The sequence below is a fragment of the Drosophila hydei genome, unplaced genomic scaffold (genome assembly GCF_003285905.1).
Source record: "Drosophila hydei strain 15085-1641.00,03,60 unplaced genomic scaffold, DhydRS2 tig00000358-arrow-arrow-pilon, whole genome shotgun sequence".
NCBI lineage: Eukaryota > Metazoa > Arthropoda > Insecta > Diptera > Drosophilidae > Drosophila > Drosophila hydei.
This window is the reverse complement of record NW_022045716.1, coordinates 97,937-117,435: the sequence shown is the minus strand read 5'-3', so window position 1 is coordinate 117,435 and position 19,499 is coordinate 97,937. Positions and strand designations below refer to the sequence as shown.

Here is a 19,499-nt window from a genome sequence, read left to right as displayed (position 1 = left end):
GAAGGCCAACGCCATCGGGAAAGAGAATGAAAATGAGAATGAGAGCGGGAATGGGCATGGGAATGGGAACAGTAATTAAGCGTGCCAGTAAACTTGAGTTGTCTTTAAGCTAACACGTTCATGTCATGCAAAGGAGTTCATAAAAGCAAATGTACTGATGCGGGGCGATAACAAGGAAACATATTGTTGATAGCTGACATTAGAGTCAGGAAAGAAGCAAACTGCCAAGTGACGAAATTTATTTCACATCTAATTGAAAGATACTCCCTCTTAATCGCCCTCTTGCTCTATGTAAAAACTCGAACATAGCTGGTCAGATTTGAATATTCAAGGAAACACTTAGATGCCAATTGTTTTGCAATAAATCTTAATTTATGCTTCAATTTTGGGCAATCCACAATGATAGCCTTATGGTAATGTTTGTCTCTCACATAACATACTGAAGGTCTCAACTCTCTCAGTCAAATAGAAGCATGAATATTGTATGATTGCGTGTAACTTGAAGCTTTTCGTTACTTTCACCTTGTCCTGTGGTCACTGGCGATGCTCGATGTTCGATGCTTGATGCTCGTCACCCGATACCCAACGCCTGACTGCCGACGCGGGCGAAAGCCAGTGAAGCGTGCATCCTCACCAACTTGCTGCATTTAGATAGCTGAGCAAAGGAGCTGAGTTAATGATATTGTGGCAAATTGTTTGCTCTGGCCCAGTCCCCCACTCCAGTAGCTGCCAGCAGTCGAGTTTTGGTTGCCATTTGCTAGTTGAGTTCACTGGACGCTGAGACACTGTGTGCGACAAAATTGGTGGACACATCGTAAGCTGATTAGACCACAGAATGATGCGAGGCGTGCAAACTTGGCATTTAATGAGGCTGCCAAGTTAATGAGACTTAATGTTATGATTTCAATTAAGTAATATCAGTAGCGCACACACATTCACACTTGATGAAACACGCACACACACAAACACACGCATGCAATGCCAGATATAGCTGTAATAACCTTTGCTATGCAATTATCCTTATGTATTGTCCATTTCCCGAAAAACTTTATTCAATTATTTTGCCCCGCTCGGAAATGGCTAATAGCCGATAAAACAAGCCAGAACCAAAGGGTAACTATGAGAGAGCTGTCGGTGGATGCCGCTCTTTATGCAGACACACATACGTACATTATAAGGTTTAAATATATACGGCTAATGTCGCTGGAAAAAAATTAATTATTCGACAAACGAATGGGCAAGGCGTTGGGTGTTGCTGAAAAAACAGAGCACGGCCATAACTGAGTTTGACAGGCGACGCTATTTTTGTGGGTGCCAACATTGGGGCTTGCCGGCTTGAATGGCAGCAGCAGCAGTAGCAGTAGCAGTAGGTGGCACCCAGACGTAGCTTCTTCTGCAGCTGCTCTTACTGTTGTTTGACCTAACAACGCTTCGCCTGTCGACTGTTTATGTGGCTGGCGGCTGCTTTGTTTAAAATTGTGTGCAAAACTTTAACAACAACAACAGCAACAGAAATAACAACAATGCTAAAATGCCATCATTACCAAGCGACAAAAGTTGGTCCTTTTACTGCTGCCAGTAGCAGCAGCAGCAGCAGCAGCAGCAGCAGCAGCAACGGCAGAAGCAACCGCTGAAGCCGCAGCAGCAGTAACAATGGCAGCAGCCGCCGGCAATGTGAAGTACTCCTTGACTCGTCCGTATAGGCAAATGAAGTGAATGGCGTTGCTGGCTGAGCTGCTGCTCCTGTTGCTGCCTTAAATAAACAGCTTAAGGTTGCGACTAGCAGATACCCTGTACTGCGTACCACACAGATGACGATAACACCAAAATCAGTCTACTATTGACGCCGAACAGAGCGGATAGGTCTGGACATATATGGGGCTTGTGAGGTCAGCCATGCCGTCGGCTGCTGCTGCTTGATACATAGATGTGGGCAACACTAATATGCCCACTTGCAATGGGCTTGGGATATTCAAATCCATATATATTTATATAAATACGCATAAAAAAGGCATCCAGTACTCTCGGAGTGAAAGAACGACAAAAACTATGCGTACAATGGCAGCAAACAAAAGGCGCGTATCCGCACACACGGTCGCAGTGTCAGAGGAAAGTTTCTATCCACAGAAAGCCACGACGACAGTACCGCTGACAATAGAAATGCGTTCGGAACAGTGTTTTTTGGTACGATGCATGAGTTTTTCATTTGATTTCCGTTTGCTCCACTATTTTCACACCACCAGCAGCAGCAGCAGTAGCTACGAGCTTAGCCCGAAGCAGGGGCAGGCGACCCATGGAGCGTATGTTTGTGCACAAAAGGATTAAGTTTGGCCTGTCCTTTCCTACTTTCGATCATGTGTATTGTGTGAAATGGCTTCATTTGCGTTTAGTAATGATATGGAACCCCCTGCCATGGCAAATGCACTTCACTTTTACTGTATGTACACACTATTCGAAATTGGATCACTGCAAAATGCCCTTTCCCTAGGGCTAATCGATAGAATTTATATTCCGAAACCATTTCTCTTTGTCCTTTGTCCTGTGACCTGTCGAAGACATTCTTCGATTCAATTGGAAAGAGATATAATAATTTCAAAGAATTTCTTTCAGTGCATTTTATGCCCACATAACAGTTATTTTATTTTTTTTGCTATTTCATTTCTAGGTTGTTAAGTTTAGGACTCGATTTCCCCCCTCATTTAATTGGTTGAACTTTTTGCGGTTCGTGGCACAGAGCGTTGACATTATGATGCAAATGCCAATGGTTAACCGAACCTCAATATTGAAAGTTATTTAACCTTTCTATGGTTCAATTCAATTAAAGCCAAATAGTAGTGAGACTAGGTTCGATTAGTTCATACTTTGGCCATAAATCTTCATTTGGCGGCTCCAATTAAAAATTATCTTTAATTGGCGCGTGCAAATGGTTGCAAGTACGGAAGGTGTAGCAGGCTAAGGTGGGGCCGCAGAACCTTACATTCGGTCCTGCGGCCAAACTGGCTTCTTGAACTTTTACACGTCTTATCGCTGCTATTTGGAAACAAATCGTGCTATGCGGCACAACGCTTGGCACACCTGCCGCTTGACTTGTGAAAGGCAACCCAGACACATGCATACACTCATACAGACAGGGGCACACACAGACACATACACATACACAGACACTGGGCTACATGGCGCAAGTGGCGTGCAGAAAGGAGCAAAAATGTAATTCGGATTTAATTGCCTGTTAACACGCACTCGCGCACAGCGGGAACCGGCAACAGCTCGTAAAAAGCGCACAAAAAGTGGCAGTCAGGTGGCAAAGGCGAGGAGGTGGCGAGGCGAGGCGAGGCGAGGCGAGGTGAGACGAGGTGAGGCGAGGACAGCAGCGACAGCAATGAGTTAAAACAAGAGGAAACAGTTAAGCGCGGCACTCACAAAATGAACAGCTCGTAATTTAAGCAGCAAATTGTAGGATACCCTTCTGTTCACCTTGTTTAGCTTGCTTAGCTGGCTGGGTGGACTGGGTGGAGGCCATCCCAATAGGGGCTGCCCGCTGCCAAAAAGAGGTAAATGCACTTTTTAAACTCTGCCCGCAGCTGATAAGCAGACTCGTAAATAGTACCTTCCCTTTTTCAGTAGCAGCGATGCAAAAATGTTTTGAATAACTGTTCGAACCTACCGAATTGCCAAACTACAAAAATAATGCCTGACTTTAATCAGACAGCACAGAACAGGTGGCATGCGCACATGGAAGACACCGAAGAGCCGGTGAAAGAAGTGCCAATGTGGGCACTAGCCGTAGCCACAGAAAGGCAGCGCGTGATATGCGGCAACCGACATTCATTACGACATAAATTCGTTTAGTTGCTGGTCGCCCAAACATTCCGACAGACTGAAACTGGCGCAAGCCCTGCCACCGCGATAAGGTACCCACACTAACCCCAGCAACAGCAACAACTGAGGCCACGACTAGCTCCTGCACCAGTTTTTGTCGATGATGCCGTTGCAGTACGCATAACGCCAAGGACTTGGCAACTTGCATTCGCAAACTCTGCTATCTATATACCTTATAGGCGTGAGTGTGTGTGTGCATATTAACACACATGCAAGTTGTCTTCCCAGGGCATTCGCTTACTCGACAAACGCCTTACTACATTGTCTGTTTGCATGCAAATAAATTAAAGTCAGGTAGGTGTATACGCGCGCTCTGCTACCATACACCATCAACCATCAGCCATCACCCATCTACCACCTACCATCGACCACAACCATCATCATTATCATCAGCAGCACCACCATCAGCACCAGCACCGCTGTGAAATGGCAAATCGGCTCTAGCACTCAAACTACCCGCCATATTCTCAGTTCAGCTGTCAGCTGCAATGCGAGGCTTGCGATACAAGCGTATGTATTTAATAACTTAATAAATGCATTATACTACGGCCATATTATGTATACGAGCTGTTGGCAGCAAGAAAATATGCAAGCAGTAAACTGAAAGAGAAAACTTCTCATACATTTTTATATTATATGTGTGTGTGTGGTGATTTATGGGACACAAACTACATGAAATTAAATAATTGAGCTAATGTCTGAGAAGAGAAGAGAAGAGAAGAGAAGAGAAGAGAAGAGAAGAGAAGAGAAGAGAAGAAGAAGAGAGAAGAGAAGAGAAGAGAAGAGAAGAGAAGAGAAGATAGAACAAGACAAGAAGCACGATACGAGAACGAAAGAAAGAGAGCGATAATATAGCAGCCGACGAGATATCGACCGGCTCCTATACTATATCTCGTCTCCTCTCCCTCTCCCTCTCCTCTCCTCTCTCCTCTCTCCTCTCCTGAGAACTCCCTCTCCTCTCCTCTCCTCTCCTCTCCTCCTCCTCTCCTCTCCTCTCCTCTCCCTCCTTCTCTCTCTCCTCTCCTCTCCTCTCCTCTCTCTCCTCTCCTCTCTCTTCCTCTCCTCTCCTCTCCTCTCCCCTCTCCTCTCCTCTCCTCTCCTCTCCTCTCCTCTCCTCTCCTCTCCTCTCCTCTCCTCTCCTCTCCTCTCCCGCTTCCTCTCCTCTCCTCTCCTCTCCTCTCCTCTCCTCTCCTCTCCTCTCCCTCTCTCTCCCCTCCTTCCTCCTCATCCTCTCCTCTCCTCTCCTCTCCTCTCCTCTCTTCCTCCTCCTCTCCTCGCCTCTCCCTCTCCTCTTCCTCGACTCGCTCCTCTACCTCTCCTCTCCTCTCCTCTCCTCGCCTCTCCTCTCCTCGCCTCTCTCTCCTCTCTACTCGGCTCATCCTCCTCTCTCCTCCCCTCTCCTGGCTCCTCGAGCCGAGAAGAGAGAAATCTGGGTCTCTTCGAGGACATCGTAATCTGGGTCCCTTCGAGCACATCGAACTTCCTTCCTCCTTTCTCCATCGTCCTTATGGAATCTAAGACAAAGGCTACGAAACATGCGTTGCATCTCAAACAGTTGACAACATAAAACAGTTTTACGTAATTGGCCACTCAAAAGTCGGTTAAGGGACTGACGTCGACCTGCTGCGTATGTGTGCCTGTGCACGCTAGAATAAGGGGTACAAGCATAGCTCCGTGCAGTAGAGTGAAGCGAAGACTTTTGCCTTATATGAACGGCAAGGTAAGGAAAAACAACGACTGTGGGATGGGTATTTTGTAAACAAATGAAACAATTAATTAAATTCCATGTTCCATGTAAATCCTATTAGCTGCAACGGTGTGCCGCAGCCACTTTCATGCATACTTAATTTGTCAGTTTTGGTATAAGTTCGCAAAAACGCAAGAACATTTTGGGATCCGTTAGCCAACTGTTGCGCTATCAACAGACGGGGGTCGGAGTGCGCAGCGGGTGAGAGGGCAACTGGTGTTTGTTGCTAACTGGTCCGTGTGGCTGCTGAGCTGCTTAAAAAATTAATGGGCCGTGGCAAGTGGTGCTTGCTCCGAGGTGTTTCCATTTAAGTTGAGTTATGCGTTAAAATTTAAACTACTTGATATCCATGTGTGCTCGCTCATAAGTCACACCCCACTTAGGTCTGTTGATAAAGTAAGAAGAAGCGAGCTGCAGTCCAACACCAGAACTCAGACTTCGAGCCAAGCCCAGACCCAGACCCAGACACAGACTCAGACGCAGCTCCAGTCCCTGATTCAAAGCCCGTCAGCCCAGCCCAACAGCCCAGCAGCCGCTAGACGTCGCTGTGGAAAGTTTCCATAGGTATTCATATCTATGCATGGGTGTGCTGGTAAGGTAATTAGAAAATTTTATGCGATTACTTGCTTGTTTAACATTTTGGGCAGCATCCTTCCATCCGTTCACACACACACAGAGAGAGAGGGAGATGGAGAGAGAGAAGCGTGCGCGCCATGTGGAAAAAGGAACAACATGCAACTACGCTAATGATGCGAAGTAAAGTACAAAAGCGGCTTTTAGAATATTAATGGAATACTAAATACATATAACGTGTAAAGTGGCATACTCACACACATTCACACACTCGCGCACACATACACATCTAAATAGGTGTTCGAGGGGTGGTAAAAAACTTGGACGAGCGACAACTTCAGCTAATTATCATTATCCATCTCGTCAAATAATACATTTTCAAGAAAATTATTTGTAAATTTTGCAAATCTATAAATTTCCTTCTGTTCCCGCCCAAAAAGCGAACTTTCGAACTCCAAGTAGAAAAAAAAAACCATTTGATGAGAAAATTTTAAAACCGATACCTTTTAGTCCGGTAGTCTTTGCCTGGTTTGTACCTACTTATTTATAGTATCATTATTGAAAATCATTTGAAAAATGAGAACATAAAATAGAGTTTGATAATCAAATTATTTCTTATGCAACGTAAATGTAAGCGCATTAAAAGCTTTGCCAATTTCAATTAATGTTTTTGTTACACATTTGTGGCATCTCCATAAATATACATTCATTAGAAATCATTTTATTAGATCACGAATGGGGGCAAACCGAATGCAAAATATGCCAATGCTAAAAATTGCTAGTTTGAGCTTTTTTTCTCTTTCAATGTCGTGAATGGAGATTTGAATGCCCTGCGCACACAGCCCAAGTAGGTATATTGGCTTGCTAGACGTTGTGTCCAATGCTAATGAAATCAATAGATTTCAACTGAAAGTACATACCTATGACATGGCTTGGACCCAGTTATTGTACTGTATTTAGCGTCAACCCAACCTCAACATAGCAGTAAAGTAAGTATGAATTGCAGATACCTATTACAAATCGCAGAAAGTGGAAGCAGAGTATTGTGCTGTGCGTGCACACGTTACGGCTGCAAGCGGCTTCGCTCACAGAGCTTTTGCCTGCTCACTGACTCAAAGAGTGGCAGTCGTGCGAAATTAGCTCGAAAAGTAACTCAATTGTCGCTCAAACTGTCTAAAACGAACTAGTCGCCGAGCGAGTGTCGTGCGCCTTCGGATCCTCGTCGGCGACACCCACAATTGAGCCCGGCGTGTCGGCGCTCGGCGCTGGCTTCGCTTAGACGCACCCACAAAAGCAATTCAAATGGCATTGAATTCAATTGAAGTGGTGCTAGAAGGCGTTAACCAACGAAACACTCGGCTTGAGTCGTCGTCGCTACCGCCGCCGTCACTTTGAGTGTAAAAAGTGCGCAAAATCCTTGTCGTCGAATAAAAAAACTGTTCGTTCAGCCAATTGCAAGCGCCAGTAGAAAATATGATGCTTTCTTTGTTGTTCGTTTTTTTCTAATTTATATATATACTTTATTTATTTGTTCATTATTATTCATTTATCATTAAATATATATATATATATATATATATATATATATATATATATATATATATATATATGTAAATTTATATTGCTGATATGGCTTCCATATGTATATATATATATATATAAACTTATCGTGCAAAAAAAAAACGACACCTAGTTGACTAACAAAGAATATTATAATTATACTCGTAAGTTCCCATTTAAAAGCATTTTTGTTTAAAATGTTTCCACATACTCTTCCTATGGGGCATACACAGAAATGCATATGTATGTGTATGTATATTTAACGGCAATATTTTAACATCCTATTCATATTGATATTCCTACATATGTATAATAGCTCTTATAGTTCATTGAATGATACTTCATTGTCTTCGTATTGTGATTAATATTAGAGTTTTGTTACCTATTGTTAGCATACATATAACAACATTTGCTACAAACGTTTTCCATTTATATATCATATTCATTCTGACCTATGTACATAAGCTTTCTCACGATTACATTTATGGTACATATAGAGTACATTAGTTGTATGTGTAGGAAAATGTGTATTGAGATACAGTCATTTGTCTTTGGACGATCCCGATATATGGAAAATAATTTCTGTTCACTCAAGCTCAAACTTCGATTGTTATCAAGAAATGAATAGATCTGGGCTTTGCCTGGGCCCATCGAAATGATTCTACGTGGAAATCAAGCAGAAAGTGAAATCTAGTTCTGGTCCTATTTGTCAAAAAGAGGCACCGTCTTAAGTGTGATTGGGCTGATGGTGGTGGCTTCTGCACCGGATAGAATTGCCATTCCTATGTGCTGGTAGGTTAGATCTCGCACTTATAGATTATTCTTAGCTAAATATATATAGTATTACTTATTTATAGATTTCGTATGTGGATACTTTAACCGCATGTACACAACGTGCAAGTGCAAGAAGCTCTCGATTTTGTTTTCGTGTTCAGTATTCATTCATATGTTTATATTTGTATATATGCCTGTATATATGTATTTATGTATTTATGTATATATGTAGAACGGCTAGATGGGGACTTAGTTTGGCTAGTAAAAATATCTGTATCGTAAGCTTCATGCACCCCTACATATGCAATTGAAAACGTATTGTATTAGTTGATTCACGTTACTATATAGGCAGACATCAATAGATATTACAATTACAATTACTATTCGGACCCCCGATCAGTGTTGTAGGTATTATAGGTATTTAACAGAAACAACAACGGTACATCGACTTCTATGAGTACTACACTTCATGTATGTATATGGCATGTGTCCTATTTATCAATGTTCTCACATACATACATATATGTATATGTGTATATATATCTGAGTAGAGTTGCGGATAATTACGTCTTGAAACATAGTAACATGCTTGTATATGCAACATATAATGATATCGATCTTAATATACTCGTATATATATATGCTTTTGAGTTATGTAGCTGTAGGCCTTTCAGAAAGTATTTAATACAAGCTGTGTGCAATGATTTATTTGCATCGTTGTTTAAGTAAAATATATCAATATGTATATTTGTAATTTGTTGCAAATGATTTTTGAATTCTTCGCTTCCAGCTTGTAAGTTACCTTACCTTTACACTGAGTATATATGTGTTTGTGTGTTATTTATACAAACACACAGACACAAGTATATAAATATATATATATATATATATATATATAGTGGTATATATATATATATATATATATATATGCATATATATATATATATATATATATATAGATATATTCATTACTATTCGTATGTACAGGAGAATGTGATATGAACACCATTTATGATGCGCTATGCTCTACATATAATCTATAATTACGTTCGCATATCCATATGCTCATGGCTATATAAAATAATTTTGCTTATAGATGCACACACACAAACGTGGCGGTGTGGCTGTTTCAGTGGTATAATTCTTAGCTGCGGGAACACCCATTCCTCCAGATCAACTTATCATCTGCAGACCGTTGAGTCGTCGCCTGCGCATATCGAATGGGGCGAGGCGAGGAACAGTTTGCCGTTGAAGCAGGCACATAGCTGGAAGACTCGATGCATGTGATCTCGATTCTGAGCCGATCCCATTATCGGAGGCTGGGCAGTGCGCAAGTTGGGCATAATTATCTTGGAGGACTCCAATCGCAGCTGCATAGTTGGCAAAGGGAACAGGAGAATGGGATATCCAAGCATTAGCTTAACCAAAATCGGCTATTCCACTACAGCGTGAATATAACATGGCTAAAATGTATATATTTATACTCACGCTGCCATCAAGTGCACGCAGCTTCACATCCTCCAGGGCTATTAGTTCGATTCCTCCGGCTCGTGACTGTAAGTTGATATCTTTGGCGGCTGTGATCTCTAATTGACGTGTGGGCGACTCTAGTCTGCAATAAACTCAGCGAATTGAAATATTACATGCCAGCGGGCTGTGCTTATGCGATTTAATATTAGCGCGATTCAGCCTAATTAATTAACTAATTTACCAACTAAACGAGGTAGAAATGTAGGTGTCTCTTGTTGTAGTCTTCCTTGGATCTGACCGGAAGCAGAGGTAGAATGATGTGTAAATTGAATTCTCACACTAAGCAAATTGTTGCTATTTTAATTTAACTGTTTTGATAATATCATCTTATTGTCAAATGCTGTAAGTGCGTCAGGAAACTCCGACGAAAAAGTCGAAGAAGAACGAAAGAGCCCAACGGCCATCAGCAAATTTGTCAATGTAAACGTTATTACATGCATCGCACGGCTGTTAATGGTCCGTACACACATTTATAACCTCAAAGCCCGGCCTCACACTCGCGAACGGCTACCCACCCACACAAACGCACGAGTTATCATCACAATATTCCAATATAGACTCAACGATTCCCTGGTAATGGCTATATAAAAAAAAAAACAAAAAAAAAAAAAAACAAAAAATGAAATAATCAATGCCCTGGAGCGCTTTTCAATTCTGTCGTCCTCGTCGTCGCCAGCAATGCCGATGTCGATTTCAATGACGATGGCGATCCCCCCACATCGCTCATCACATTTCTGCATATGTGTATGAGTGTATGATTGTGTGTGCATGTGTGCATGTGTGCATGTCTGCATGCATGCATGTGTGGACGGCCGTGTGTAAATATTTTCGCTCTTCAACAAGCTACATGCCAACACCTCACGAGTGTCAGCGTTTTGTGTTTTGCCTGTTGTTGGTGACGTTGTCGTTGCCGCCGCAAAGGTGATGGCGGCGTTCACATACACAGTTGAGCATTAAGAGCATGGGCGGGTGTTTTTTGTTTGTTTTTAATTTTTTATTTCTCAGATTTTCCCGTGCCCGATTAATGTGTTTGGTGTGCACACATACACACCCGCACATTTATATATATATATATATATATAGAAATATATACATATGCGCATACGTATGTGAGATATGTGTGTTATGGATTCTACGAAATTTATTACTGTTGTTGAATTTCAGCACTCTGTGGAATTTTGCTGTGGCATTCCGGCAGATCTCTGTGCCGTGGCATTGTTTTCAACCGTGCTTGGCATAATGACTTCGTCACGTTATGTGTACCGCAATGTGATTGCTTCCCTTCATTCATTTAAGTAAGTGCCGCAGATTTGGCCTGATCATATATATACCTGCATATCTCCTTAAGCCACTTGGCTGTGCGTCATATGTCCTAGAGCCAAGAACTCGTCTATGCACATATGCGAGGGTATTTAGTCTTCCGTACGTGGAATTGAACTGTATTCTTTTACGGCTTTTCATTCAGTTTTATTGGCAATCATAATGGGCTACCTTCAATTGATTAAATTACTCTGACAAATTTTAAGTCAAACGTACATATTTACGTATTTATTACAGACTATGGTTATTGCATTTCATTCAATAAAATTGTATAAATTATAATTGTATCAATTATGATCATGCTCTGACTTGTAAAGCTGCCTTTGCGAAAAACCCCAAACATTTATATGTGCAAATATGTGTATGCAGCTGTGTTCATGAAAATAGTACTGAGCGACTGAACAATAAAGCTCATCTTAACTTATTTTGTTATTAATTTCAAAGTTATTTTATTACAAAAAATTGAGAATAAAATTAACAGCATTTTTTTTGTCATAAATAAAAAAAAAACATTTAAGCTTCTCTTTTTTGCAGAGAAATGACACTTGAAAAAATTGTAATCAGTAACATATTATACACAGTAACATAATTAATAACAATTTTTGTGCATAAGTTTTAGATTTAATTTACTATTGTTATTTATTTATTCAACTTATTACGTCTAGCCCTACTCTTTCTATGAACGGCCGATCTTTAATTCATCTAAAATGATCACAAACATGAGCTCAGAAAATGTATCGACTCTTTTTTGCAATTCTTTTCTTTCCATTGTATTCTAAGCTGAAAATGCGCATCTTTTAAATTCTCAACGGAAAAGTACCTTTTTATTGGATTGATATTTTTTAGTGCAGCACTACTATTTTTAGGAACACAACTGTATATATATATGAAGTATAGATATATGTGTATGTAGAACAGCAGTGTTGCTGTTCCATTTGTTGATCAATAATGTGTGTCTGGAATGGGGATATGTCTTTTTGACAACTGCACAGTGCACTGTCGGATTTAGGTATCGCACACTTACCTGAGCTCCCGGCCTGGCTCGGCACGAATATGCGGTGTTTGTATGGACTCCCGGAAGATGGCGCCACCCTCTCCCTCGATGCGAAGCGAATGCGCTCCGATAGTGACTTGATTTCGATTTACCGAAAATAAATTTCGTCCAGTGGTATCGTTGATGCGAAATCCCGCTGACAGACATTCAAACTTATCGTGCCCCAAGAATAAATGATTCTCGAGCACACCGTTCGGGTCACGTGTATTGATTGAAAAATTACGTGAGGATTCTGTTGATGACGGCACCAGCGATGAACGAAAGAGATACAATTTATAAAAACTTTAGACAGGCGAAAGAATGCAAATTTTGAATTATTTCTTCCTATTTAAATGATATTTTAATAGACTTCATCTCAGTCAAGGCCCACTCAGCGACAATCAAACCAAGGCAAATCAACACTTATATGCATGGCGCATATACCCATCTACATGTGTATGAGTCACATGCGCATGTTAGACGTGCGTATTGCTTGGCATGCTTAGGAAACCCTAAGCAGACACCCAAAGAAAATTCCCATTTAATGCGACTCTTTCCCTCTTTCTATGCCGTTTATTGCTGCAAAACGGGGTCTTCAACAGAGACACGCAGTGCACAAGATTTTTCGCTCATCTGTCTCCTTTGGCTGCGCTACGGATATCGCATTTGCGGATTATCTGTCATTGTATATCGCTTGATTGTCCTAGACCGCACCGGTAAGAGCTGCGATCCCATTTGATAAGATACAACCACCGCTTGTCCGTTCGCGCTTTACAGGATGTCAGCGGTAACATATGCAGCGACAAGTGAATGTATGGGAAGGTATGAACTTTGCCGTCTGCCTATCAGCGAATCTACTGATTTATGGCCCGAGTGACAACGGCACACATTTGTCGTGGACAGGCTCGACTTGGAAGCAGTTAGCTTTAGCCTGGCCAAATCGGATTCAAAGTGTTTCGTGGCTTTGACTTCTGACTAATTGTGTAGTCAGAAAAAAGGACAAAAAGTACAGTCGGTAGGTGAAGTTGCTCGCTGATATATATTCTTTTGCTTCAACATTAAGTATTCATGCGAAACACTTACCAATGGATATCGGCTGTCCGTGCCTAGAGCGTATTGTGGATGCCCGCAGCATGTCCATAATGACCGTCTGGCCTGTGAGTTGGATGCCACCGGGAACGATTTTGAGTTGACCCATGCCGTCCTGGAATAGCGAGGTATATACATTGAAGAAGCTAGTGGTCAGTAGATTGCAAGTGGACTGCGACTGTACGTACCGTTGAAAACTCCATCACCTTGAGTATCCACAGGGTCAGCACCAGGTTAGTGATAATCAGAACCGTTAGCAGTAACAGCAATGTGTATAGGCACTTTTTACGCCAGCCGATGAGTCCGAGATACATCTCGATTCCGTCGACGAAGCCACCCACATTCTCGTGCTTAGCCCCAGCAGATGAGCCAGCCTTGCCGCCGCCTGCCACGATGGTGCGATTCCCCCTCTCCACACCTGGCCGCGTTGTCATTATTGTGGCCGTCTTAGCGGAGGAGCAGGCAGTGATGGCACTGCGAGGGCCTCCTTCATTGCCACCGACATTGCTGCGTGTCAAAATGCCCGCTTGCCCGGCTTTGCTCTTTCGCATTTGCTTGGGCGTTGCTCTAACGGCCTGCTCCCGCTGTCCTGTTCCCGCTGGCATTGACATTGTAGTTGCTCTGCAAACTCCGGCATCCACAGCGCTGCCACCGGCCAGCATCGCAATCAATTGATTTTCCTGCTTCAGTCTTGGTCGCGGTGCCTTTTCTCCTGCCTTTTTATTACTTTAGCGATCCGCTTTGTTTCTGTGTGCGCTCTGCGCCGTCCATATCAAAAGCATAGCCGTCGCATTAACCAAAGCTAATCAATTCGTGTATTAAAAAATCAATAGGCCCGTAAACCTGCAAATGAAATCACTCATCAATTTCAATTGTAGTGAGAAGAATATATTTCAATTCAGCAATTTGCAAAAGATAATCAGCGTCCAAGTTCACTTATATATATTTTCTGATGCATCTAAATAAATAGCTATTTATTTGTTTGGGTCACAAGTGTCTTATGTAACTCTCAGTTCGCATTCATCTCTAACAGCTGTAAGACTGAAATGCTCCAGGGCTATGAATGCATTCATGTATTCCGGATGTAACGAGTATGTAAACTAAGAGTGCCGCTGCCAAAAGAGCAAAGAGATATTACATTACACATTACAAGTTTTGATTCAATTCTTGATATTGCCCCGTTGATATGGCTTTGCTGACATCAGTTGTTGGCTTCACACGTGCAATTCTTAAATTATGCATAGCTGTATATCAGAGTATTCACTTTTGCATTCATATGAAGAGAATGTGTATCAGTGGGTCTCGAATATGCAGAGCGAGAGATGAGCTGTGAGAGATGAGAGCTACAGTCGGATATACATAAATACATAATCTGATGCATTCACTTGCATGAACTGCTGCCGACGCTGTCGCCGCCGACAGCCTGGCAAGGTACAAATTTTATGCATTCATTAAATTTTCCGTTAAAAGAAATAAAAAGCGTGTCGGTGTGTCAAATTTACTATTTGCTACTCTGTTCACAATCTGATCTTCAACTGTTCATTTGAAATCGTACCCAGAGAGTTTCGTAGAGCTCCATGGACATACTACAACTGCGAGGTTTCTTTGCATTTGTATTGGAGGTCTCTGGGTGCGACCTGGGAACTAATATACTCGTTTCACCTTGTGGGTTGTGTGTTTTAAATAAACTAAAAATATGAGTTCCCACATTTCGTAAATATAGCCATCGAGTATTACGAAGTAAAATATACACGAGAAAAATATATATTTATAAACTAAACTATCGACTTGGGTTGACTTTCCACTTGCACTGGGCTATATACTTTCAGAGAAGAGCACCCAGTTGAGTCGATTAAAAATAAACCAGAAGTTGAAATGATCTAAATATAGAAATATGTGTATTTGATTTTCTTTTCATGTGGATTTTCATGGCCAAAGTGAGAACAGCGTGAGTAATGAAACACATTTCTGTTGCGCTCAATAAAAATATAGTATTAAATGTGTAGAGATATTTCCTGAGCTATTGAGAGCGGTTTTCTTTTTTATTCCGTAAGTATCTTGCGTTTTCAGCGTGATTTATGGTGTTGCTTTGGAAATACTAATAGATTATCATGAATGTATCTTCAATTCATGTATCTTAATGACTCAGCTGCAGGAAAGTATCATCATATAGCTGTAAGTTCAGCTCTAGCAACGTATTGGCCCTGATAGATGATTTCGTAATTAACGTTGGCCGACCTCAGCTTTTGGCTGTTCTCGCTGTTTTAGCTCACGAGACGTCTGTTTACGCAGTGCCACTTAACAGTTAGGAAATTGTTTATAGATTCCCAAAGTAAATAGAATAATAAACGCCAAATGTTGTGGGCGCATTAATGGCAATAGTCAATTGGCTTTGAAGATTTTTCCAGGCCGCAACGAGCTATTTTTGGGCATTGCATAAGTTCATATTGACGAGCAAACTGCTGGAAATATTTAATTGCAGTACTTAAGTACTTAAGAGCCTAATAACTTTACCAATGTGTCAAATCAAATTAAAGCAAAGGAAATCAATATTAATAAAATTCGCAACAAGGAATCTATCAAATTAAAATATTTGTGGCTTGGGAACAGTCGCTGACCCTGACTGACCGCAGACTAGACGGAAAAAACGAATTAATGAGTTCATGGAATGCAATTAACTCGTATGCCTTTTGAAAAGGATTAACTAATTCCCATTGTGATTAAATGGCATTGGCTGCTTCGTCACTTTTCCCAGCTCAGACGTTGTTCTACCTTCGATACATTCAGCTATCAATCAATCAAGATCTCGATGCAAACAACTTTTTCGAGACAACTCAATGTGAATGTGATCACTTTCACTTACTGAATTTTGTTTGGATAAACAATAAATTTGACTTGGTGTGTGCTTTGCCAGAGTGAGTTCAGTTTGTGTCACAGGCGACACTAGAAGTTGCAGCGGCAGGAAAAGCAACGAAAGAGTCAGCAACTTGGACTTGGCATTGCAGACTTTCTGTCTGTCCGCTGGTCGAGGATAATGTGAGGTCTGCAAGGGGCTTGGCACAAAACGTTTTCATTACGCTCGTACATACATACATTTAGCCATAATCTCGAAAAAGAACTCGGACAAGCAGTCGCACTGACGGCCTTAATGGCGGCCGGGGAACGTGCTCTGTAAGCGGTAACTGGGACCCGAATGCAAATACCCAGCGAGTTGATTTAGTATCTGTAGACAGCCGGTTATTACACGCACTCGAATGGCGAGCAAAAGGTTTCCTGGCCGGAAATAAGGGACAGGGCAACTGTTAGTTGCAGTGGCTGCAAAAGCGACGGTTTCTGGCACGTACGTCCAGCTTTAGTTAAGTTACAGTTATATGTTATGTATGTGTGTCTGTCTGTAGTATATATGTAGTTGCCGCTTAGTTAATGTTGCATGTTTTCGTCTTTGTTGTTGTTGTCACACGTTTTTATTGCCCCAAATGCAGCATATGCTCCAAATTATTTGGCTGCAGTCGAAAGCAGTGGTAGGTGCTGTTATCGTCAGCCCAAGAGCAAATCACAGTGAACTAACGACTCTATATCATCTATATCATATATAAGATCTCAATTTCAACCTTTTGCTGCTATCAAAAATGTCTATGATGAGTGAATCACTTCCTTTATTCTGATAGAAGTTGGTGTTATTACCATAGCCAATAATATTTATATAAGGATATCTTATTCATGTCTGTGCTTATCCCTATATGAAATGAAGAATCCTTAAGGATGTTGGATAAAGATAAAGTTACTTTTATGATATTCAAATGTCTTTTCCCATCTGTTGGTTTTCATGTGGTATGTATAGGTAGGCTTGACTGTAATAGGCAGTTCGCATGTGCGAATGTGCTTGTGTACACACACATTCAGAAGCGGAAACTTGTATAAAGTTGTTCAGAAGTCCTTGACAATGGGCAATTTGAAGCGAAGTGGGCTTATTGCAAGCAATAACTAGAGGGAAAGCCGGCTTAGAGGGGCCAGTGGACGACCAGGAAGACTAGACACTTGACCATTTATTCTTAAATAAAAATAATAGCATTTTCCTGCCATTAAGTTATCAACAACTGCAAACATACATGTTGGCCCCAGTTGATGGGGTCGGGCACGTATTTGCGTACTTGTGGCGATGTCTATTTCGTCCCTATGTAGCGTCGCAGTTAGGCAGTCAACCTCGCCTCATATCAATGCTAGTTTCGTCTTTTTTAGTCTCCCAGTTAGTTGGCCTGTAACGAACTCAAGTCCAGTTGTTGTCGTTACTCTTACTGTCACGAAAATATTTCCATTCTTATCACGCGTAAGGGCGATAAACCCGAAATGGTTTCAGCACGCATTAAGTTTCTACTACAAAATTATTTTTTTCTCCTTGTGAATTCAATTTTTCATTTGTGTTTAACGGTCAAGAAGAATCGTAGTAAAAACTTTTTATTCTCTTTAAAGTACTTTATACCAGCTCGTAGAAATCTTCTTTAAGTAGATCGACTTCAAGCTCATTGAATAATCAATCTCTGTACTCTGAAAGACTGAAGCCCTAATCTTATATGGCACGATCAGTATCAACAGCTAAACTCTCTCTGTCTATAGGGTATTTCTTCTATCTTTTGGGTAGTTATGTTATGTGAATGTTATGTGATATTAGTGTCAGGTACATACCATTCTATTTCGCAAGATTGATCACAGAACTGTTTTCACTTTGCAATGTATTTATAATTTTTCTTTTTCTTTCCCAACAGTTATCGGTCTGAGAGTTGAATTGAATTCATGAATTTTTAATTAATATTTGTTGGATCAAAAGTTCATCCAATTCATACATAGGTATTAGGAGGAAATATACTTTGTAGATTTGAAGAATATTTGGTAAGCAACGATGAGAATTGACACTCAAATTTTAGGTATGTGAACAAAGGATCCGTTTCATACACTTATCTCAACTTCATCATTGGCAACAACAAAACAACAAAAAAAACTGTCACATAAAATGTTGAAAAAAAATTAAACGATGGCGAAGTATTGTGAATCTTGAGAAAGAAACAATTGCTCGACTACGTTTGACCTGGACCACGGCAACGGTGAACTGAAGTCGCGAACGTTTGCAAAGCAACTGACGGCACACTCACTTCTGGTCGAACATCAACACTTCCGTGGCCGCTGTGGCGGCAGCCAGTGGAAATTGGCACTGGCTGCCAGTGGCAGTCGCTGAGGCGTCGTGCCTCCGAAAGCTTTTGCCGAACGCTGTCCAAAAGTTTCACTCAAATCCGGCTCGTTCGCTGGTTCCGGTAGGTCGGGTGCTAGCGGCGAGCATCGGCTCCACTCGGTTCCACTCGGTGCCATTCGGCACGTCGCCTTCGCTGCTTTGTTTACCTTTATTGGCATTCAACACGTGGTTTTTTCAGCACTCAGAATTTGCCTTTGTTTACCTTTTGGCACCGAGAGTAGCCCGTCGTAATCAAACATATGCAATGCTAGTCGCAGTGCAATAATTAACTATTGAGCACTGCATAGATAATTTATGCCGTATTCTATAGGCGAGGTTTGTTCGATACGCAAATACTTTGGACCTTTTCGATGGCACCTTCGGAAAACAGTTCGCAGGTGCCAGATGCTCCGAATGTGAATGAGGCCTCGCTTTTCCTCTAAATGTTGTGAATTAAGTTTTCGTAAAGCAGATAAATTATTAATTGTTGTCATCTGCATGTGTGTGTTTGGGGATGCAAGAGCTTTTGGCTCGTTGGGACAATGAAGTAAAAAAGGGTTGAGTCCTGCGTGCCTTTTTGTCGGTTAGACTGTGTATCTTTGAGCGTGTCTGCAAATTAAAAGCGTTTTCATCTTTGGCCAGAGTTCATAATTTTTGCGCCTTTCATTAAGACCTCTATATAGCACGCATGGGTCGCACACACATTGGTCCTTTTAATTGTTCCTTCCAACAGCTGCTAAAGGGCATTCGGGACCCAGATGGCTGCCTGA

General features: G+C 41.5%; 1 protein-coding gene across 3 annotated transcripts; it reads right to left on the bottom strand.

The window, feature by feature from the left end:
- Nucleotides 1–9,555: 9,555 nt before the first annotated feature.
- LOC111603857 (delta-sarcoglycan) lies at nt 9,556–18,708 on the bottom strand. Of its 3 annotated transcripts, none has more exons than XM_023321776.2 (6): nt 18,653–18,708; nt 13,694–14,348; nt 13,500–13,620; nt 12,408–12,669; nt 10,022–10,145; nt 9,556–9,903 (listed from the first exon to the last, which is right to left on the bottom strand). In XM_023321776.2, the coding sequence occupies exons 2-6, from the start codon at nt 14,165–14,167 to the stop codon at nt 9,715–9,717; spliced, it is 1,170 nt and encodes a 389-aa protein (XP_023177544.1). In that variant the 5' UTR covers nt 14,168–14,348; nt 18,653–18,708; the 3' UTR covers nt 9,556–9,714. The 3 variants fall into 3 exon arrangements, with proteins under 3 accessions (XP_023177544.1, XP_023177468.1, XP_023177625.1); XM_023321700.2 differs by lacking the exon at nt 18,653–18,708 and adding an exon at nt 18,189–18,629; XM_023321857.2 differs by lacking the exon at nt 18,653–18,708 and adding an exon at nt 15,061–15,081.
- Nucleotides 18,709–19,499: the final 791 nt, after the last annotated feature.